The sequence below is a fragment of the Eretmochelys imbricata genome, chromosome 2, assembly GCF_965152235.1.
Source record: "Eretmochelys imbricata isolate rEreImb1 chromosome 2, rEreImb1.hap1, whole genome shotgun sequence".
In the NCBI taxonomy this organism is placed as follows: Eukaryota; Metazoa; Chordata; order Testudines; family Cheloniidae; genus Eretmochelys; species Eretmochelys imbricata.
Window position 1 is genome coordinate 103545385 of NC_135573.1, and position 24928 is coordinate 103570312.

At 37.3% G+C, this 24928-nt stretch overlaps 1 protein-coding gene across 2 annotated transcripts in view; it reads left to right on the plus strand.

Moving 5' to 3' along the window:
• The window catches only part of ATP9B (ATPase phospholipid transporting 9B), a 294054-nt gene that overhangs the window by 151408 nt on the left and 117718 nt on the right, over positions 1–24928 (plus strand). For both annotated transcript variants that reach the window (XM_077810530.1, XM_077810529.1), the window contains exons 9-10: positions 5640–5720; positions 16378–16453. In XM_077810530.1, coding sequence (XP_077666656.1) covers positions 5640–5720; positions 16378–16453 — 157 coding nt within the window. The remainder of the gene's footprint in view (positions 1–5639; positions 5721–16377; positions 16454–24928) is intronic.

The window sequence follows — 24928 nt, forward strand, 5'->3', positions numbered from 1 at the left end:
CACTTCTATCAATTCTATATAACAAATGCCTATCAAAAAATAATAATCCTTCTACCATAGAAGGTATATGAATAAAGTCCCTTAAGCTCACATCTTTGATATGTATATAATGATAATTTATAGCATTTGTGAGTTAAACTGTAAATGACAAACTACAGGAATAGGCTGGACTGATTCTTTTTACAATAATTCTTGAATGCCACCTGCTGGACTATATCTAAAATAGCTGTGGCGATATCACACTGCTATATAGCTTCCCCACCTCAGCTCTCCTTATTTAGACAAAGGTCCCATTGAAACAGGTGCAAGTTTTGCCTTAGGGTAAGGAGTTCATAGACTATATGCACAACTCTACATTAATTGCTACTGTAGTGTCAAAAAAAGCAGGAACAGGTTAATACAAAATGTTCAGTGGCTCCACTTAAAGATTATTCTGGCTCTAGAGATATTGACAATTATAGCAGTGTCCCCCTTTTTAAGTATGTGGAATATCTTGGAATTCAATACTGTTTCTAAAACTGAAATAAAAATGCTCACTGCATGTGGATATCTAACTACTAAACTAAGTTAAGGTTTGTAGTTTACTACTATTTATAGATTTAACTACAAAACAGCAAAATGTCAGGTTCTGTTCATGTAACAAGCCCAGCAGAGGGCATGGAGTGGCTTCAGGTCTGGTTTCCAAGGGGTCCTTCACCCTCTCCCTCGCCCCTGGATACAGCAGTGTCCAAATCCTGGGTGTGCTGGTAAGCAGGTGGTCTCAACTGCAGCAGAGTCTTCCCTATTGTTGTGGATGATCCTGATAGTGTTACTGGCTCCCAGTGCACCGAGGGTCATCTTCCTTAAACTCTGTCTCTGGCTGAACTTGGAACACATTTCCAAAGGAGAAGTTTATTACTATATATAATTATACATGACTATATTTTTAAGAATTGAAAAGGGTGGACAGAAAGTGTAATTTGAGAAAAGTAGTAGACTAAACAATTTGGTCTTGCATTTAACAGCATATAATGTCCATAATGGTCACCCATTTTGATTTCTTTAGATATCCAATGTAAAGGATTATGAGTATCTTGTGTTGTCATGAGCTGTCAGTCCCATCAACAGTGCAACATTGTAACCTTATCCACTGTGACTAAGGGAATAAATAAACCTACAAACCTTCAGAGCTTTTCCTAAAGAACAGATGATACCACCAGAGATGATCAGTACAGATTTTGTTGTCTTCTCAAACCACTTAATGTGATCAGAGAATTAAAATTTCAACAAGTCATTTAATGATGGCTATGCAGCAAGGACTGTAACACCCAGGTTAGGTTTCTTGTGGTTTCACAGTCATATGTGGGGCAGAGTTTTTTCTGGCACTATGCATGTTCTAGGACATTCTTCTCTGGCTTATTTGATCAAGTAAATTTATTAACAGCAGTGAGGTCATTGTAATTTTCAATAAATGGTGACTTGCTGATTTATATCAAAAGATCCATACAGCAGTAAACAATACCATTTACATTTAATTAGTTTTATTGAACCAAAGGCAATTTTATTTGTAATGAACCACATGTTATGATTAAGGATGTATTTTAATGATCTTTAAGTAAGATGAACAAATGTTGCCCTTGACCTAATAAGGAAGGTTTTTCTACATTATTGATAGATTCAGAGTGATTTCAAAACTACTATTGTGAAATGTAAAGGAAAACATTACTGTACCATCATTCAGTCATTTCATGACTAATGTAAACAGATTAAATGCATTTTTTCCAAATTGTTTATAGATAATAGCATCAGCTAACACGTTATTTAGTGTTTCAAAAGTCCAGTTTACTGTTGTATTAAAATAAGTTAATTTCATAGTCCAGACTGTTCTAGACCCTGGGGTTTTTTTCATTATTCTTTTAACCTGGAATTGCTGTAGAATTCAGCTGGTTTGGGCTATTTACTTACTTTTTTCTCTTAAGAATGCATATAATTGAGATAATTTGCTTCATAAATATGATGATTTAAATGAGCCAACATTTCACCCAGAACTTCTGGCTTGTGAAAGTAATTCTAGTGAATTTCATGAACATTAATTTCTTTATATTAATGTGATTTTATTGATGAATACTTGGTTGATTTAATAATCTCATTCCATTATTCTTAAAAGCCATTTATAAAAGAAAAACTCTTCAGTGTTTGAGTGTCCTTTTGCACAGGCCCTGCAAATTTTCAAAATAGTTTAAACTATTTACATACTGTATCATGTCTGTCATAAGCCTTGATCCATCTGTGTTAGTTTTCGAGCCTCAGATTATGGAGCCATTAACTCCTCTGTGTAGCTACTGGGGTGAGATTAAGGGAAGCTTTTGCCTCTGGGATGATAGTGTTGGATGGAGGAAAACCTTCTTCTCCCTTTCTGTCCCACTTAAATTGTAAGACTAACTGTGGACCATGGCCCTCTTAAAAATTTTCCTTGGTTGATAAACAGTCACTTGGGACATGGAATTACATCCATACTGGAATTTAAATCGGTGATCTCTCTCTCCCTCCCCCGTGTTATGAAAACCTAGCATCCATGTGTGATCATCATCCTTTGAAAGATGTTCATGATAAATGCTTAATGTTGTACTGTGCATCTGACTGCAGGGGAAATTTCCCTTGTTCAGAAAACAAAGTTACTCAAGGAAGCTATTGGGTGCAGCAGGTATGCCATTTAGGCAAACATATCCCCCCACCTCCCCAAAAGCAACCTACCAAATAAACTACTATTTTGGTATCCTCTGTAAGTGTAAATCAGTATAAACATTCTAGCACTTAGAGAAAAGAGGCCACACTTGGAATACTCTGGAGGTTCTAGCTTCCTCAGAATAAAAGGATATTAGAGACTTCTGTAGAAAATGGCCACAAAAGCACAGGGGACTTTAGGATCTTAATTCTTGAGAAAGATGAGAGAATTCATTTCTCACAAAATGGAAATTAAGAAGGCTTCTGAAAGACAAAGATGCTCTTAGATCTCAAAAACAAAAAAGGGGGGCAAAATATAAGGTGAAGAGAAAGAGAATATTTATACAGAGGGGTTAAAATGCAGTAAGCTACAAAGGGCATCAGTAGGAGCAATTAGTAAAAACAGTAGAAGAAACATTTGGAATCAGGAAAGTATATTGTACAAATGCTAATTTACATGAGATGAATCTTCCCACTTCCATGCCTTCTAATGTTGTTTCTCAACTAAGGTACTCTGGAAAGAAAGAAGGAAAAAGAAAGGTTTTGCTTGACACACTTCAGTGACAGTTTTTTATTGTGTATGAGTATGTGTGTGGTATTAGTTTTCTGCTGTACTATCCAGTTCTGAGAGACTCTTATTTTTCAGTGTACTATAAAGCACATAATAGCCTGGATTATCTAAATTGTAGGTGATAACAGATTGGGAAGAAGTGAATAATGAAGATACAGGACACCACATGTGTATTAGTTTCCTATGAATTATTTCTCACGAAGCTGATGAAAACTAACTTAATAGGACAAGAATGCAATGAGTGGAACGTCGTGTGAAAAACAACAATAAATGGCTGATGGTTTAAGATAAAAAAAGATATTTTTCAAAAGTTAGTGTTGAAACTTGATTTACTTTTATAACACTTGTCAACGAAATACTAGAATGATATACGGATATATAGTCGTGCAGAGTATAGGGCAAGATATATTTCTTCACTACAAAATAAAAATGTCAGTTACAAATTAATTTGGTGACTCATGTAGATTTATGTATAGAGGTACTTTTTCAGAATAAGATGGAAGCAAGTTTGATAAAATGCAAATGAGAGCTTAATGTGTGGATAATGAATGTACTTACTTATCTAAATAACTAAAAATATGGTAAAATGATTGTGTGTAATTCTTTATAAATAAGACTCTTTCTACATTCAAGGTCAAATTGTGATAATGTGACCACGATGAAGGGTGTAAAAATGCTTAATTCAACTTCTGAAGGTGACCCATCCGAGATACCACAAATGGAGTGCTACTGCCTTTAAAGTCTGCTGCCCAGAGAAATCATAGCTAGTATGGAGGAGATCTCTTTACTTCCATGCGGCTATCAGCCAATGGAAAAAAAGGAAGTGAGAGGTGATGTGTGGTATGATAGTTCACTTAGGGGATAGACAAGGACTGCAGTGCAGGTTGTGATACTAGGGTGGACTCTTTTTGATGTCAAGTCCCCAATCACTCTGGTTTATTTACCCTTCCAATGCAGGTGGTTGGACTCACTAGTGAAATCTTACTTGATCAGTTTTTGATATTGACTGTCCAGAATGCACTAAAAGTAGAACTGTCAAGTGATTAAAAAAATTAATCACGATTAAACAATAATAGAATGCCATTTATTTAAATATTTGTGGATGTTTTCTACATTTTCAAATATATTGATTTCAATTACAACACAGAATACAAAGTGTACAGTGCTCACTTTATATTTATTTTTGATTACAAGTATTTGAACTGAAAAAATAACACCTTACAATCTCAAAATCCTTGGTTTTGTTTTTTTGCTTGTTTATATTTCTGGTTTTTAAATAGCCAAATTTTATCTTTTTTTAAATATACTTGTATAAAATTATGTAAATTTTTTAGTTCTCTAGAAAATTGCTTTGGAGATTGAGAAGTCTTTTATAAACAAAATAAGTACAGTTTATAGAGTGTCACTGCAAGACTCTCACTGCTGCCTTGCTAATGTGCCTTCCCCCCAACTTGGAGGGACCAGCTCAGCAGGATGACCATAGTTCAGTCTCCATGTCCATTTAGTTAATGGTTTATCTGCTGACACAGACAACAGTATTGTTAATATAACTTCCAACTCAGCAAAATAGTTAATTGTGTGCCTAACTTTGAGCATGTGAGTAAACCCATTGATTTATCATGCTCCTGTTGCAGTTGCTGGAATTTTTCATATCCGCTTCAATGAGAGCAGGAGCAAATCCACTGTGCCAGTTCTAAGCAGAGGGTGGGGTGGTATTGATGTGGACATCTGGACACTGGACTGAGACTACCAAACTAATTTCCCATAGGACGTTAAGTAAATCTAAGCTTTCTGTTACAGAATAGCTAAGGGGAAGTCTTTTTTTTTTTTTCCCCTCTTTGTTGACTTTGGTCATTTAACAGCACTTAATATTTATTCAGTTTCATTATTTTCCCCGATATATTCAGCCATTTTCGCCCTTGCTGAAAAAATGCCCATGAATGTCAACAAGGAGGCAGGATACCTTTTTAATTATTTTTAAAGGAAAAAAATCAGGAGATACAATTTTCATTTTTAATTAGGCTATTAAAAAAAACAACCCTCCAATAAACAAAATCTCTTTCACACTTAAGCTATAAATAGAAAATAGTTTAATAGGTGGCATCTAACATTTGTACAAACTTGATATTTTCATTGTTTTCTAGCACACAATTCCTGTATAATATGAGATGTACTGTAAGCAGGGTCTGATCCTAGTCCTTACTTGAGTAAAATTCTCATTGACTTCACTGGGAAAATAAATTTACTGATATTTAAAAAACATAAAAATGAACAATAGTTGCTTAGTTGTGTGTGTATGTGTGTATATGCATTCATTTAGTAATAAATTAAATTCATGATTAAATAAATGTATTATGTATTACAGGATCTTTTTTCAATCAGTGCTTATGTTTATGCTCAGAAGCCACAATTGGATATTCACAGTTTTGAAGGTACCTTCACACGGGTGAGTAATACCTATGTATGTACCTGTGTCTATCCCAACTCCTCTACTTTTCTCCATATGTGGAACCCATCATTTCAGTATCTAAACACAATTTATTTTTCTCTGAGTTTTAGGTGAGCATTTGTTATTCCCTTGTTATAGAAGTATTTTATATTAGCAATATTTTTGATACTAAATGACAGGAAATTATATTAGCAAAGCCATAAGGTTTTTTTAAGGTAGAAACTAGAAATTGAGAACTTTATATGTCCAGATGTAGTAGTATTGTTGTAGAAATAGTTCAAAATAATATGTTAATATTCATTTTACTTCCAACCACAATATATATTGTCTAAAATACATATCACAAACTGAGGGGAAATTGATCATTTAGACATTTGTCAGTAGTGTGAGGCAAAGCAGTTGCTAACTTTTCTGCACTGAAGAGCCGTAGTTTTAAATTCAGTGTAAATCATATCAGTTGGTCTTTTGCTGGTTATTGTGGCTTCCACGTGAGAAGCTTGTATTTTCAAATTTCAGAGTGTCCCTAAAAGAATAAAAGGTAACTGGAAAGAGGCCACATACACTTGACTTAGGCCCAAAATTATGTTGAAAAGAAACCTTCCAATATCTATCTCCAGAATTTTGTTTTGGTTTTGTCAGTTTGTTGCTTTTATTCTTTCATTTTAAAATAGGCGTTGTTATAGTAGTAATTTATTGTTTTAGGGGTTGCTTTTGTGGCTTGGTTTTTGTCGATAATGAGAAAGGGAAGGATGAGGATGTGAAGAGACTACACAATAACCCTAAGGTTGTTGTCTATGAAAAGAAACATAATGCAGGTAAACTTACCTGACCATTACCCTGCAGGACAGGTCGTAGATCCTTGTTAATCGTTGATAATTGTTAAAAAAAAATTGTGGAAGGAAAATGAGTCTCAAGGCAAATAGTTAAACAGTGCCAGCTGAGGCCTGATTACCAATTCCATATTAAGAGAGCCAAAAGAAGTAGCTGAGAAAGCAGCACCATGCCTTGAGGCCCTGTTCACTGATATGCTGGTAAGTGTCACAAAACCTGCAGTAAGATGGAGTTAGGGTTGAAAGTATGGAACTAAGGTAAAATAAATTGGAGGGCTGTTGTAATTATCCCCAATCCAAGCATTATAAATGCAGGAAATTCAGAGTGTAATGTAAAAAGTCTGTCCATATTAACGTATGGAAATGCCCAGTCAGATTAACCAAATCCTCTTAACTCTGCCCAGTAAAGATACCATTTGAGAGAGGTCAGAAGGAGAAAGTGTCTGAAATGTCTTTAAAAATTGGTTAAATCTAGTTCAAGAACACAAACACTAAAATGACTTAATTGTGTTGTTTTTCATGAAGTCAGTAAGGACAGAATGAAGGTTGTTTGGATGCTGTAGCAGTGCATTTCCTTTCCTTAACATGTTTACATTTTTCTAATCAAAATATGTGCCAAAAACTTAGCAAACCTTACTAACTTTTTTTCATTAACATCCCTAAACGCAGAGAAAGATTGACCTCTCTGCAAGGGTACTAAGGAAGGGTTTTATTTTATTTTATTATATTTTGTTTTTGGGGTGCCTGTGTATGAAACAATGGACTGAGATTCACTAATATTTCATACTGTATTTGCAACATTTGGGTTTTGCTGCATTTTTTGTCACATTGGTATTATTAATGAAACAGAACATCAGGTTTTTAAAAGATATTTGCCCTTATACTGTTGTTCTTATTTGATATAAGAGTAAATGCAAGGAAAATGTGGGGCATTATTGTGTGTTTCTTGTGGGATAAGCAAGGCTCCAATTTTGGTATGGAAATTGGTGGTGAATATCATAGCAGAGATGGGGGGAAAATAAATCACAATAATAAAACACTGTATATTATTGCTACATCAACATACACAAGAGTATAATGGGGTTGCTTAAAGATGGGGTGTGGGGAGAGGGTGTTTGGAGACCAACGGGTGGGCCTGGCTCCACACTCCAGGTATTGTGACCTAGTACATGGGGTTGGAATGTCACTCAGGTTTGTCCTGTTTGCCCCTCTGGAAATAGAGAGGCAAACAGGACAAACCTGGGTGGTCTGGGATGCTGTGCACCAGTGTGGTGGCCTCATCAAATATGTTTTTATAGCCATGTCCAAAATTTTGCAGGTTTTATTCAAATTCAGAGTTGCTGTGACTACCATGACCAAATCATAACCTTAATTATAAATTCATCATCTGTTTTGTTTATTGTTTATAATTACATGTTCTAGGAGGTCCTATTTGTTAAACAGTGAGTATGAATCATATAGGATTGTATAGTCATTGCCATCAACTTGTTGCTGCTTTTTCAGTTGACCCAGGTGACTCAAATTGGTAATACATTGTAGCTCACTAATTAAAATAACTGCTGCCAATTCTGGATACCCTCAGAGCTGGGATGTTGTAGCTTGACTTATGTATATGGAGAATGATATATACCATATATAGTTTGTGCTGGTCACACAGTAAATGTGGCTGGCATTCAACTTAACATTGCTACCAATTTCCTCAATAATGTCACTGTAGGACTAGTTTTGCATGCTTTACCTTCTTTATAAAAAATTGGTTCTTAAAGATTTTGTGTTAGTTCATCTTGCTCTTAGTGATCCCTGGCGCTCTGACCTGGAGTTGGGGTTTCTTCTCCTTTCTTCCAATTCCTCTGCTTCCAAACAAAGATATGATGGAACAAGGAAAACTTCCTCTTATGCTTGATCCACTTGGTTCCCTAGATCTGCTTTTTATGGCTTGAGAGACTTCTTTTAATCAGTTAAATCTCCAGGATATTCTGATAGAAACTGGACCAGATCCTGAGCTTTGATCCAAAATCTCTGTGTCTGGTGACTTGCAGTATAGTACCATCTTGCACACTAGACTTGGGAATGCTCAGGGTATGTACAATGTCTTATTGAGAAGCCATTTAAATACTTTGTGAGAAAACACTATTCCCTGAAGTAAATGAGGTTTGCGACATGGGCATCCAGCAAGGTCAATGACCCTCTATCAACTGCAGTTTTTATTTTCCATAATTTGCTTATATCATAGGAATGTAGTCTTGCTGTGAGTACAGTTAGATTTTCCCTGTCACAATAAACATGCTATCTCCTTATTGAGGGAACCTCTATCTTTGGGCAGCCAAGTTACAAGAGGGTTTAAATGATGGGTACCATCCATGTTCCCACATGTTCTTAAACCTCTACCTTCTTTGGACACAAATCTTGTGCTGAACAAACTGATGGCACATCTTTGAAACACTTGGTATATCTGTCCTATTAGCTGTCTGTTTTGGTAGCTGTTAAGTTAGCCACGGTAATGAGGCTAGTCTGTGTCCTAGTGGCCGATTCTCCCTGTATGGAATTTTTCTTTCTTTAGAGTTAAGTTGTGACTTTGCCACAAGCAAAGTCAAGCACTGTGAATGGGGCAGCACATAGTTGCATTGCCCTATGAGCAGACTAGACAGCTGTTTGTGACGAAGTCTGATTTTCCACAGCTCTGGGGAGAGCGTACCCTGAGCCAACCTGATAGTTTGTCCAGTATATTTCCCCTGGCATGAGCACAGCTGCAGTGGGCAGTGTGAAGAGGAGCTAAAGCTGCACCCACTATCTACCCCTGCTTGCCCGTTCCCCATCTACCCACTTAGAAGAGTGATTAGTGGCTCTGTGGAGATCGCTTTCCTTTTCCCTGCACTGTTATCTATGATATAGGGAGTGTCTTGCATGCCCCACTGCTCCCTCTGCAAGAGCACACGGTACTGTGCACAACCTGGCGCTTACATGATGATGGAATTCCCTCATAGTCTCTAACTTTCCCAGTGTTTTCATGTAAACGTCACACTTTTTACCAAGGGACAATAAACTAGCTCTCTAGATCTGATTGTACTGTGTTAAGTGGTATGAGATTAGATTTTACAGGTTCAGAGAGACAATGATGCATGCATTTTGAGTCATCTTTGGGATTAAGCCATGCAAAATGGGTTTTCTGTTGACTTCTCTATTGTCTTGGTCATTAAATCTGATCAATATCAGCAGCTGTTAAAGATAGATGCAACCACTGCTCTAGAGTGTTTTTTTAAGCAGATTATAGTTTCCAGAAACTTTCAGATAGCTACATGTAGTTTGCACACTCTTTTAGTTAGTGTTATAACATATTTTAGACTCAGGTCCTAGGACACATTCATTTTGACAAGGCTGTCATTCATTCTTTTTTCAAATAGTGCTGCTTTATAAGTACCATTTGTTAGCTTCCAAAAACAGGGATTATGGAACACATAGATCTCCAGGATGTAATATCGTAAAGATTGTCAAGAACTGCATATGTATAAAAGCTCTCTAGTGAAGTAAGAATTGGAAACTAACCGAACCAAAAGCTTGCAGTTCCAAGTTACCTCAATTTAAATTGTGTTGGCAATCAACTTATCTAAACCAGCGTGGGAAGCTCTTAGAGAAGTTTTTACCTCTTGGAATCTGGACTGTGGAAGATTAAATTATTCATCAGTATTCTGGAAATAAAGTTAATCCTGATGACAGGAGGAACCTTCAGAAATCTAATAGCAAAAAGATGAGTTCCAATCCAAAGAGACATTCAGTGAAGAATTACTTTAAATCTATGATCAGTGAAGAATAACTTGTTTAGTTATAGAATCAGATAATTTCCAACTATTTATTGCTGTTCTCCGTTACTGCAAACTAACAGACAACATCCTTGTGGACAGATAGACCCTAATATATCTGTTAGAGGTGGATTATCCATTGAGGTCTTGCATCAAATGCTTCAGTACTAGTCCTCCTTTTGCCCCTCCCCCAATTGAGTAAGGTATTTTATTTTCCTATCTGATGGTGGTAGCGGGCTTTTTATTATGCAATTGTTTATGGTGCCATAGGTGTTCATGAGCTTAGGTGATGCTATACTTTCTGAGTAAAGACCTATTCCTGTATTGAACATTTTAAATTATGGTAAAACAAAGCACTGGGGGGAATAGTATGGGGGAATAGTGGATTATTGCAGAGCCAGTGTACATATTGTGTTAATTCTGAGGGGTTTTATGTTGTCATTATATGCGTGTCAGCAGGAAAAGGTGACTTGAGCATAAAAGAAATGTCATCTCATGTGAACAAACTACCCTTGAATATCAGTTCATTTTTAATTACTTCTCTGGAAATTTCAGGCTACAAGAGAGAATGGTTATGTGTGTTCATTCCCTCAGTCACCCTCCCATAAGCCGTAATGACCTTTTGGAAATTTGCAGAACCACTTGTCCTTACCTTAAACACCTTCCTCTGATTAGGATGCAGAAACCTGAATAAAATAAATGTAAAGCTAAAATAACACTATAGCACATTTGCATTTTTAACCATTTAATTCCACTTTATTCGTATTATTAGTAATAATTTTATTAAGGGGCAGATTGTGGGTGGATACAAAAGAAAGCTGCATTTGAAAGGTGGGCTGGTTTGGTGTGGGACGTGCAGTGCCTGGGGTAGAATGGGAGTGGTGAGGGAGAGGTAGATAGGTTGGGTAGGGAGCAAGCAGCAGTAGAGGAAAGGCAATAAAATGGTCACTGGAATGGAGAAGCACATGGAAGCAAAGTGAGCTTCAGCACCAATCAGCATCTTGACAAGCAAGACATGAATGGAAGGAGGTTCAGCTGCCAGTACATAATATTGTGATTGCAGTAGAAAAAAGGTTTAATAGTGTCACTTGTCAGCTAGAAGAGGCAGCCTGTCTGGGGTGAAGAGAGACCAGCCGACATGGGATTAGATGCTTCTTCTCAGTTGGCATTATAAAATCCATTTTTCCATGAACACGGCTCACCTTTTTATCTTTGCCATCCACTTTTAAAACATGGGGAAAGAACTTTAAAAGGCACATATTAAATTTATTGTCTTAGAGAGCAAAGAGCTCTTGACATACAGCCACTGTATAATTGCTTGTGCATTTTCACAGCCGTGTGTCTACGCTTTTCTTTTCTTCTGATGTTAGTATATTCAAAGTTTTACAAAAACAAAAGCACAAAAATATACTGCAAAGAAGAAGGTTACACTGGTGCAATGGGTTTTCTCCATCTCTATTTATTCTGTTAATCTTATATTTTAACTGTTGTATCAATCTAATCTCCCTCTTCCTATTAAAACTCAAAATCCTTCTTCAAGCTGTGGTCCACAGATCTGATACTTCAGTCTGCTTGCAGCTTAGGGGCAGAACTCAACCTGTCAGTCACTGATGGCAGGGGAATGCCTTTGCCTCATCAAGTTCCCTCCAGGTTTTTTTGCCCCCATAGTGGCTGTTAGGGTGTCAAAGGCACCATCTTTCCAGATGTGGGCTAGGTAGCCTATGACCAAGCCATCAGTTCCGTCTGTGTTGATTCAGAAGAAAAAGGTGAGGGAAAAGAGGGTCACTGTGAACAGTGCTAGATCCGGTGGGTCAGACTTATCAGTTCTGTCCAATTTGGATACATACTCTGCAGTTCTGACTGAAACCTAAATCAGTTTTGCATTCAGTTTCATAGTCCAGGGTTACAGAGCTAAGCCTCTCTGGATTCGGTAATGCTGTAAGCAGTCTGTAAGGTAGTCTGTAAGGCTAGCACCATTGTCTGTTCCAACTCCCAGGCTGTTGTCAGATCCAAAAAAGACTATTATTGTGACAGATTATGTTCATCGTTCAGTATCTGTGTGTTCATCTGATCTGAAAGAGAGACCCTTGGAGGAGAGGAAGAGAAAGGCTTTAAGTGTTCTGAGAACTATATCCCTTTCTCTTGGAAAGAGTAGTAAAACAGAAGATATTGTGAGTCTTTCTGCAGATCCATCTTTGGCTCCTTCTAAGACACCAGGCGGATGCTTCTCACCTTTTATGTCGCCTCATTCTCCGGTGCTATTACTATCTCCAGTGAGATCCATGGCAGTTTTGAGGTAAGACCTTCAGTTAGAAGAGTACAAAGGAAGAGTTAAAAATTCAGAACCATCCACATTTGTCACCTAAGTCTGGATTTTTTCTGTCTTCAGGACAGTTTGTGCCCCTTCCTGGGGGTATATTCTTGGATTCCAATTATTGCAGAGACTGGAAGTCCTGGGCTCTGTGGGATTACTGGGCTCCAACACAGGAGTTTCTGAATCATCCAGCTTGTGGATGCAGAAGTGATGTTCTGACTGTTAAAAATCCAGCAGCTGAGGAATCTTCGGATCTGATTCCATCAGATCCATCTGCAACTCAGTCAGTGGTGCCTTATGCTTTGTCTGAAGAAGAGGATGAGAAGTTTGCTCCCCTTTTTGAGCAAGGTCAGTTTGATTCAGACTTAGATCCTGAGATGTCGCCTGGTGAGCATGAGGGTGTTGCTTCTACATTATCTCCTCCTCAAGAGGCTTTGCAATTCCATGAATTAGTGGGTCACATTGCATCCACTTTGAACTTACCTTTGGTTACTGTGAAAGAGTCATCACATCCTGCATTTGACATTCGTGGCGCTCCTTCCAGGAATAGGATGCTGTTACCCATGTTGGATGGTCTTTTGAAACCCGCTACAGCTGTTTTGGCCAGCTCTGCTTCTTGCCAACCTAGCTCTAAGAAAGTGGACAAACTCTGTCAGATACCTCATGAGGGGTTTGCAGATTTTCATGCTCACTTCATGCCAGCTTCTTTGGTGGTTGCTGCAACTAGTAATAAGTTCAGGTCTGGTCAAGCCCATTTGGCTCCTGTGTCTAGAAAGGGGAAGAAGATGGATACCCTCGGGAGAAAGGTATTCTCGTCTTCTCTTGGGATTAAGATAGCTAATTTACTAGGCAGTGATGGCCCATTACCAATTCCATCTGTGGGAGAAGATGGCTTTGTTTATACATGAGTTACCGGTTGATGAGAGGCTATGTTGCTCAAACTTGATTAACCTAGCGCTGGATCTTCATATGTCTTTGACTTACAGAAGAGGTCAGTTATTGCAAGATCAGTCCTCCGTCCAGGACCAGACAAGTTTAAAATGAATACTTGGATGAAGTGATTATTGCTCTCATGGACCCAGAAGAGAAGTCAACAAATAGAACAAATTCTTCAGTCCATACTACTTTAAACCAAAGAAACATAGCCTTGAGTCACCATAACTCTGGAGGACTTAATTGTGTTTATATGAGTGTCCAAGCAAATAGGTTGTCTGTATAGTATATTGTTGTTGACAGGGTCAAAAAGAGGATGTTTTGTACAAATACCAACATTAAAAGCTTCCTGAGGACACCAACCATATTCAAATCCTGCAAGTTCATAGAACAGTACCTTGGAACCTCGTTCTGCTCCTTACTACACTCCTCAGATTGAGCCCTTGCAGCAGATATCAATATATTTCATAGCACTTAAAGTAGTCCTCCTGGTGGCTATTGTCTCCAATCAGATTTTTTTTTTTTTTGAAGGTGGGAGCTTTCTCTAATGAGACCCAGTTTATATCTTTAATTCAGACAGGTAGTCCTCACAATTGTCTTAGCATTCACTCCCTAAATAAGTTCAAGAAATCTTCCTCCTTCAGGCAAGCATCAAAGTTGAAGAGCACTGACAGTGCCAGGGCAGAGTAGTCATGTCTCCTGTATTGAAATCTGCTAGATGGCCATTAGTTCACCTAATTCTATATGTTGGTCATCTAATCTTAGCTAATGCCATGTCCTTTATTTTGACAAAAGTCTTCTCCACCCATAAAGGAAGATGAAAGAGATATTTATATGTAAAGTACTACTTTTTGGATGCCTACATTTAAAGGATGATCCTACTTTCCACATTGCTATGTAAGTCCCATTGTAATAGATCTGTGGATCTTGGCATGAAGAATACGAAAATGTATCTGTGGCTGCCTGAACATTTCCTATCTTCAAAAATTAAGTTCCGCAGATTGGGCCCACCCTGGAGACAAATGGATCCTCCAGAATAGAGAGAGAAATTGACATCCAAGGATTTGTGTATGTTGTCATTAGGAGGTGAAGTTTACCAGGCTGCAGTAGGAAGAATTGTTGTGATTTTTGCCTCAAAATATTTTTAATACAATCTTAGAATTTAAGAAAGTAAACCTGGAAATTCTCAAATGGAGGAAATTTCAGTAGACAGGGCATTCCTCTGTTGCCAGTTACTAACTGGTCTGGTTCTGCCCTCAAGCTGCAAGCAGACTGGATTACCTATTTTGATGGATCTGTGGACCTTATTACTTGAGGAAAGGAAATTTTCAGGTAACTATAGATAGATTTTCCTGTTAGATTTTAAATGTGTACTTTGATTATGTAAGAGTGTACATATGAATATTAAGAATTATAAAACTACCTAAGGTTGCTATCTTGTCACTGGAGTTACAAAGGAAATGGTGAAAAAAATAAAAAGTTACTCATAAAAAATAAGTAACATGATCATAATGAATAGAGCAACTCCTTTTCTTTTTGATGCGTAATAGTAATTTTAATTCACCTGTGACTATGTACTTAAGTCCTTTATTCTGTAAACTGATCCGCGTGGGCATACACCTATGCTGCTGTGGAGCCCCATTGACTTCAGTGGGACTCTGTATGAGCATAAATCAAATCCCATTCAGGGTATCAAAACAAGTCTTATGATGTGAGTCTAAAGGAGCTCAACTTATTCAGCTTATCGAAAGGAAGATTTAGAGGTGACTTGATCCCTGTGTCTAGGTACTTACACATGGAAAAGCTATCTGATAATGGGGGGCTCTTCAGTCTTGCTGACAAAGGCAAAACAAGATCCAAAGGCTGGAAGTTGAAGTTAGACAAATTCTATCTTGAAATAGGTACAGTTTCCTAGCAGTGAGCATAATTAAACACTGAAACAGCATAGCAGGGAAGGTGGTGGACTCATCATCTCTTACAGTCTTTAGAATGAGAATAGATATCATTCTAAAATATATGCTTTAAATCCATTTTCTGGAGGAAATTTTGCACACGTGTGTTGGGATGGGATTGGGATGGATGGTGGTTCCATCTGGCCTTGAAATTTGTGAATCTATTAATTCCCCTGTTCATCCCCCTTTTTTCATGGGCTACAGGGAAAACAGGGTTGCCTGCATTGTCCTCAGCATGCTCATTACACTTGCAGCTCTGCTTTAAGACAGTAACTATGATAAAATCTCATGCTTCAGGGCTGCAGTCAGTTGTCTCCGGGGTTCGGAAGGATATTCCATCCTCACTACCTAGATGCATTCTGATGCTTCCTTAGGTGCCTGACTAGGGTGTGTTTTATGCACAGGATCAAACTGCCAGATTTGGGATCAACAAGAACTTTCTCAAGTCAGTTTGGCAGGGACCTTCAGGGTTTTTTTGCCTTCTTCTGTAGCATGCTAGGATCATCATAGCGGTATCTAGGTGAAATGTAATCACCTGTCATATACAGGAGTACAGACTAGATGATCTATTGGTCCCTTCTGGCCATAAAATCTATGAAATATATCACTTGACTATTTAAGGAAGATGGCCTCTCTTACATACATATAAAAATCCATATACAATGAATACTATTGTAGAATGGCTGGCCTGAGGGTACAGGAGAGTTATTTGACAAGCTTTTATTCTTGCTTTTATTCGTGTGTGATCTGGCATCATCCTGAAATCTCTAGTTATAAACTTGGGTGGTAGGGAATTGTTGATTTACATATTGTTCATGTTTTTAACAGGAAGACAGTGATCCAACTGTTCATGAAAGCCTCAGCATAGAAAATACACTATGGGCAAGCACTGTTGTTGCTTCAGGTGAGCAATGATGCATGCTGTCAAAGTTTATGATGTACTTAAGCGCCTCAGTGACAATATATACTATTTTACAAAGTAACTTATTAATGGCTTTCAAAACTCTTCATGATGTGTCTATTGTTCCCGAGTCTCACTTTCTAACTTTATATCCAAATACATCTTCCTGCTACTAACTCTTTACTTATTGTCTTTCTTTCTTATCTTTAACAATATCCCGTACTGTGGGTTTGTTGTTTGACTTGTGCTGTCCTTTGCACAGTACCTTAAATGCTCACCTGTTACTTTCTTTAATTGAAACTTCCCGTGTAATTCTTTCCCTTTAGCTCAATGTAGTCTCTTACTGAAGTGTGTGTGTGATGACATTTTGTGTGTATTATAACTTATTGTAAATTTCTGAGACTACACCCTGAGGGAAAATTCAGTTAAAGTGCAGTACTAAAGGTAGTGGACACTGAGCGCTGAATAAAAACAGATGTTTCCAATCCTCACTAAATTTCAGGTTCCTTACTTGCATATATTGTAAAGGATGCTCCATAAGATGAAATGGTATATTAATTAATAATCAGAGAAATGTAGAACATTCTCTGCATAAGAGTTTTTATTTAATCGTACAATACCTAGACACTGTGCTGTACTGATACTAATATGTTTTTAAAAACCCTGCAAACATGAAATCTAGTCAGTTTTTTTTTTTTAAGTTTAAAGTAATTTTGGATAATTCATTTGAGGGCCATGAGTCCCCATACCATTTTTTGTGGTTGTACAATCAAATTTTCCTTTAAAAAATGTTTTTCCACTCTCCCATTTGTTGTGCCTACACTGACCAAACAATGATGGAAACTATTTCACCGTACATGCACACGTGAGCACACACCCCTATCCCCAAAAGTTTAGTGTGTATTACCTTTCAGGAATGTTGAAATTTAAAAAAAACTATGAGAAACCTAAGTCTTTTAAAAATATAGAGATTCAGAGTGAAAGTAGGTAGAAGACAGTCTGTCATTGTTTGAATGCCAGCATACCATCTTCATTTCTTTTGATGTTGAGTATCTAAAATGAACACAGAAAACTGGTTTTGTAATTATAGGTGTGGCTGGTAGCATGCCCTGTTATTAAGGTTGCCTGACACTTCCCATTATAAAACCCTGTTTCTGTTGCTCCTGATGGTACCAAACTTGAATTGTTTGGGCCGAAATGTTCCATACTTGGTTTCTGCTTCAGGCAGAATTTTTTGGGGAAAATTTCAGCTGAAACAGTTTCACTATTTCCAAGAACAAGGCTAGAGAAAAATACATTGTTTCGCCCATTTGGAAAAAAAAAAAAAAAACTGGTGACCTTTTCACTGACCTGTTGTATCATCCCAATTGTTTCAAGCAGGGAAAACAATTGGGGGAGGGGCTTTGTGTCAGGATTGTGCCTTTTGTCAACCCAGTGAAAATCCATACAATTATAGGCATTCAGGCTTTATTTCAGCTTTTTTTATGTATGTACCTTTTTAATAAACTATTCTAATGTTACGTATGAAAATATTTTGATGGGCACAGACAATCTGGATTATTCACATCTTATCTACTGTGCATCGAATCCCTTATACGCATACATTAGACTTCTGTTACTGATCCTCCACACTATTGATTTGTGGTCTTTCTCCTCTAAAAATTATCAGGACAGCAGCAACCAGAGCTGAAGGTTTCTGAGGTATTCCCCACATAATTCCCTAAACACTCTTTCCTGGCCTGACCTTGACCCTCCTAATGACCCTGCCCAGTATCAGCAGCATGTATCCGCAAGATATATACCGTGTGTGTGTGTGTGTGTGTGTGTGTCAATGTAAACCATTTCTAATGGCATCCTATGTATATTTAAATAGATTTGTACTTTTTATGTGTGCTCACGTATATCAAGTGTGTGGTTACTTTAATATAATGAGTGGAGATTTTAGAAGGGATTTTTTTTTTTCTGTTAGTGTTGTATAACTTTTGCTTCTACTGGATATTTTGCCTCTAGATCCCAAATCATGTACAGCTTAACTGAATTTTCAGTCTGCTTCCTTAGGGGTAGAGATCCCATGAAAATGGGAATGAATGCAAAGTCTTAAGAATAAGTGCAGAAGAAGATTGTGAATGTGACCAGGGCCTTCACAATTAAAGGTTTTGAAAACTAGTTTGGCCATTTTAAATTTAATCACTCACTTTCAAAATCATTTATCTTTTACTGTGTTTTATTATTGTATTTACTGAGATATCTTGTCGTTTCCTTTTAAAAAGAGAACAATTTAAAAATGAAAAAATTGTAATAAAAAGCCCATTGTATGAGCTATTAAGTAAACAGAGCAGGCTAGGTATAATATGACCAGGATAGCTGAAACTGTGAACCAATATAGTGCTGTATTCTGAAAGAACTGTAATCATTGAGAAAGACTGGCTGAGAGACTTAATGAAAGGGAATTACACTAATGGAGTTTTGTGGTCACTAGGGCATGTATCACTCTTGCGAAGTCATCACAGATAAAAAATAGGGGTGCAGTCTGTGTAATTGCACAACTGGAAAAGGACTTTCATACCAGGTCCGACACCTGAATGACTAGCCTATTTCTCTGCATGTCTGTCTATGTACTTAACCCCCAGGGATACAATATCTGAGTGCCTTCAGAGTGTTAAAAAGAAAGTTACAAATCGGTTAGTCTTTTCTTCTTTTTTGTCTGTGTAAATTGAATGGTTGTTTAGAAAAAGTGTGTGGTATGTCTGAGAGCTACTGAGGAGAGAAACAAAGTTGAAGAGATGAGTTGCTCATTAAGTTTTGAATGCCGAGAGGTTAGTGGTCATTCTTATTTGTAAAGGCAATATGTTCCACAGTCTAGTGCCAGCTCCTGTGGAAGTTTGTCTCCTTCACTTACAAGTTTGTCTCCTTCACTTCACCAACCCTATTGGTTGTCAGTTGTTTAATTCCAGTGGAATGCAACTATTATTGGAGGCCCAGGGTAGAAGGCCATCTCTCGGATAGCTTGGACAATCCCATGGGGGGCTTTGAATATCTATTCAGAGACCCTAAACTGAACTCTTCTCACTGGGGAGCCAGTGCAGAGTACAACACCAGTGTTATGTTCTTATCTCAATCTGTATTACTTAGCAAGTGGCTGCTGCACTTTTCCCAGCTATGGATTATCCATAGTTCTGTGCAGGCATATTTTTGAGGACGGTTGAAGAGACTGGGGATGGCATTTCTTTTGTGAAATTTTAGTGAGTAGATATTCTGGTCTGATTAACTTGTAATAGGGTTTGCCATCTTGTATGTATGAGAGGATGGGGGGAAATATCCTTCTATTTTTGTTCTGTATCTATATTTATAGTATGCTTTTAATTTGACAGGGGCATGTAGAGCTCAGGATAGCCATTCTTTTGTGTGTGTACTTAAATCTAAATAAACAAGAGTAAATCATATGTGGATCACACATAGACTGTCCAGGGAACGCTCATGGTCAGAACAAATTACAAGATTCTTAACTCTACTTGATACCTCAGTGTGTGTCCCCGCAGGATCCTATAGGAGATATTTTACCAAGAGACAGCTGTGATCCTAAACTTTAGAAAAGCTCATTTGAAAAAACTGAGGATGCTAATCAAAGTCCATAAAGTAAAAAAATTAGGATATTAAAATACTTAAACATATCACACTAGAGTTGCAGATGTTATGAATATCTGTAGACAAAAAGGACCAGGAGAAAACACGCTTTAAATGACAATGTTCAAGAAATTATTCAAACACAACGGATATCTTTCAGAAAATGGAAAACCACCCCTAGAAAGCCCAATTAGAAGGAGCATAAACTATAGTAGTAAAGTGTAAGATAATAATTAGGATAGCAAAGAGAGAATTTGGAGAGCAAATAAATTGCCAAGAACAGATATGAGGAAATTCTTTCAGTTTGTCAGAAGCAAGAATACCATAAGATAATCAGATCAAAGACGACCAGGAAGTAAAGGGAATTATTAAGGAGGATAAGGATATTGCAAAGATGTTAAATGATTTCTTGATATCATTTTTCACCAAAGAAAATATTGGAAGCTACCTACTTCAGGTCTAATAATGCTGAAGTACAGTCAGACTGAGGAAATGCTGGAACAAATGAGTATATTAAGGTGCAACAAGTCACCAGGACTGTGTAGTATTCATCCAAGAGTTCTGAAGAATCTTGAGAACTAAGTCTTCTTAAGCTGAACTGTTAACAAAAACATGTAATAGCTCATTAAAATAGTTCGTATACCACTGGACTTGAGGTTAATGAATCTCTCACCACCTCTCCAAATGGTCTCATGAAGTTGATGAAGGGGGAGAACAGTGTAGACTCCTGTGAGACCTTCAGATGGACTTCAGGTCCCATTAGAAAGGAATGATTGGAGTCAGATTTCAGTGCTGTACTGTTATGTCCAGATATGTCATGCAGGTGACCCTGTATACCAGTATGGGAAAGCTGAAGAGGGGTCAACTAGTGTGAGCATCGATATGTGACTTCTAACTTTTCTCTTTCGGTGCTACCAACACTGTCTTTATGTTGTGCTCTGCTGTGGAACCCAGCTGCAAAGTATCCAGGATACTGGCAGAAATTACATGAAGCTAGAATTTTGATTTTGCTTTCTGAATGATTTCACCTAGAAATGGATGATTAGAGAGAGAAGTGATAGTTGAAGTGTACTACATCAACTGTTGGCTTTTTCATGATTGATCATACTATACTATTTTCTAGGGTGATCTCTTCTCTAAAAGAGACATTCAGAACGTATATTAGCCTGGGCACAATTGTTCTGCACCAACCTTTACCAGCCAGGAGGGGCAAGAATCTGTTTAGCAGGTGGGGACTAAAATACTTTAAAGAGCTTCTAGATCTTCAGAGGGTATCATGAGGTCAAATTCTGTCATAAGAGGCAGGAGGTTACGGGCTGTGCGCTTTTAGAGATTTCTACTGGAGCAGAGCCCTCTTATATTTGGTTGATATTTGCTGTGAAGTAAAATGAGTTGTTTGCCAGTGGTTGGTTCTTGGGTCCATGTTTTGATATTGCAAGTCAGATTTATTTATTAGTTCACTATACAGATTTTTTGGTTATGAATATGAAGCTGGGATGACCATAGAGTAGGAGTTTCGCCTCTCTTCCTTTATTGCAATGGCATAGTCCTCTAGGAATGTTTTTAGACTGCTGATGGATGGGTTTTGCACCATTGGCATGCTAGTCTTCTGCCTATGAACTTCACCTGCTAATTTTTGTCAGTTTAAACATAAAAATATCATACTAAAGCAATATTAAAATGTAAAGGACCTTCCTCCCTTGTACTTGCCAATCACATGATATATAGGGCTTCAGCATTATTAAAAGGATCTACGAAGTTTGGCTTGGGGAAAATCCACCAATTGCTCCTATTGAAAATGCTCTTGAATACGGCCAGTACTTAATTTGTGCCAGGGCTTGCCAGGGCTGAGCCCCGGCACCTCTAGGCTTGACAGTTCATAGCCCCAGCACCTCTGGGCTTGCTGCATCAGCTATGAATATAAAAAGGTTGCTTGAGCCTTGGCACCTCTTTCATTACAAATTAAGCACTGAGTACGGCAGTACCAAGAACCTAACCTGCAGGAAACCTTAACCCTTTTTCGTGAGCATGAGGGTTAAGGCGTAAGGTTCTTCAGTATGTTCATCCAGCTTTTTCTTTCATTTTATTATTGCTAAACATTTATGTTATGATAGTGCCCAAAGACCCAAACAAAGGATTCAGGGCTCCATTATGCTGGGCACTCCATAAACATAGATACAGTCCTCCTCAGAAAACTTGCAATTTAAAACAGACAAGCAAACAAAGATTTCGGAACAGTGAATAACACAAGCTCTGATGATCTTAGTGATATTTGGCACAGTTTTGATTTTTTTATCTTTTTAATTTTTTTGTCAATTTTACACTTTCATCTGGTCATACAGTTGTCAAGAGAGTCAAGTTGTTATGGTTTAAATGCTGTCTGATAGTTTTTCTGATTTATATTCCTTAGCAGAGCTGCACTTTCAAGAACATGTTAAAGGCACTCTTGGTCACTGATATATTGACATGCAGTGGCTGACCTTAAAAGTTCAGTTTTCCTCACAGTTACTGTACACTAGTATCTAAGATACCACTGTTGTTTGCTAACTTATTTGCAGTATTGCAAAGTGCCTGTCAAGATACAAAAAAGAAGGCCTAGCCTTTGCTTTGAAAAACTTGTACACTAGAAAGACGAGACAGAATACAAGGAGGTTTGTAGCTTTGCAGATAGCTTATAAAGTGTCGTTCTACTTTGAAAAGTGACTGTAAATACCACACCTTCTTTCTTAACAGCTTTCCTTCGTTATGTGTTCAGAGTTGTGTAAGCTTAGCGACTTAATTAGCAGTAGAAAAATATTCTGAAAGCTGCTCGACTGATACTGCTAAAATAGAGGATGCTGAATTCAAAAACACAAAGGGGTAAGAAGAGACAGAGACCAGGATTATGCCACAGACCTATATCAGGATAACTACGTCATTCAGGGGTGTGAAAAATCCACACCCCTGAGCAACACAGTATCCCTACCTACCTAATCCCCTGAGTAGACAGCGCTATGTTGACAGGAGACCTTCTCCCACCGACATAACTACTGCCTCTCTGGGAGGTGGATTAACTATACTGAATGGAGAAGCTACAGCTGTACTGCCTTAGCGCTGTATGTGAAAGCAAACCCAGAGGAAAGTTCTGGTTACAACCCTGCTGAGAGCATAGGTTAAACATTATGGGGTTGTACAAGTGTAATTCAGGGCATAATTGGACCTGCCGAACCTTTGTAACTGGGAATGATACGTAAAAAGAAAATAATCTAACATGACATTTTGGTTTGCAGTGCTGCCACTTAGAAAAGAGTTTTAACAGTACTTGTAAACTGAGAACATTTGGTATGGAAGTCATTGATCCTTACAATGCCATGTTGAGAGTCATCTTTCAGAACAGATCCACTCTTTCAAGATTAGCTAGACCTTTGATACAGATTTAGATGGTAATTTGCTGGGAGCACATACCCAGGAATGGGATTCTGTTATGATTAACTTCCAAGTTGGACTTCCAAGATTAACTTCCAAGATTAACTTCTATGATTAAGACCAAGAATTACAGGAGAGTATTTTGTTTTGGAGCTTCTAAAGTGTGTTGGGATTCTGCGTTATGAGAGGTGTCCATGCAGTATATGAATGTAACATAAATATACCTTTGTATGGAGAAAGCTATTGAAAAATGGATTGTCTTGTACATATATAAGATGTCATTTTCACTCTGTACATGATTTATATATATATATTAGCTTCAGTTTCTTATTTTATGATTTATTAATGCTAGCCTGTAAAGAATGTGTAGAAAACTCTTTCTGCATTAGTCCTGGAAGTCATGGATCATGTAAAATTTTGGGCCTTTGCATTTTGAGCTGCTTACTGTAATACTGATCTATATCTACCCTAATTTAAAACTGGTAAGTTGCTTGCTGGTTATTTTTCCTTGCTTCTCAGACAGATTGTGTCTAGTAAGATTAATTATTGTCAATTCTTTTTCTTCCCGTGATGACTCTAGAAATGTTTGGAGTATGTTTAAGTTTATAAGTGGCCTTGTTCTGCCATCATGTGCATCTAATATTAATGGCACATTCATCTCTTGAATGAAGTAGATATAATGAATTAGTAAAAGAAGAAGGAAATATTGATCTGATTCAGGATTTTACTTCAAGGATAAGAGAGCGAGAATTTAACTGCTATTTGAAAAGTAAAAATACATTTGAGAAGTTTCTCATAACTACAAATTTGGTGAATTTTTTTCTTTTGCTATTTTAAAAAATAAAAGCTTATTGCTTTTGATGATGATTTTAGATATATATTTTAATTTGTTTTAAAATAATATGTATAACCTGTTGCTTGAGACGTGATATACTATAGTGATAAGAAACGCAGATTATCTAATAAGTAGTAGCATTAAAGTACGATTAATCCCTTATTCTGCTGAATTTATAGACCTCTGTACTCAAAGAAAAGAGTAAATATTTTTAGGTGGTCATTAATAATTACTGGCAATGAATGTGGATACAAGATTTTTACCCACATTTTAATTTTCAGCTGCCTCCTGCTTTCCCACTCATTTAATTCAAGCCACCCTTACCGTTGACCTTTTAACATGAATACATTCTTTCAAATGTGCATTGTCTTCCATGGTGCAAGCACAGTCACATCAGTCCCTACTTGTGGTCCTGATTAAGTCATTTTAAAAATATCAAAATAAAAAATTAAAAATATCTTGCCTTCATTAACCTGTGAGATGAAGGTTTGTAGGTCCCACACTTACATTTTCTTATAAGCCATAGGGTAAGCCTCCACAGCAGGCAAGGCATTTAAAAAAAAAAAAGAGGGACAAATCAAATATCATTGAAATGCAATTAATTTAATATTTTA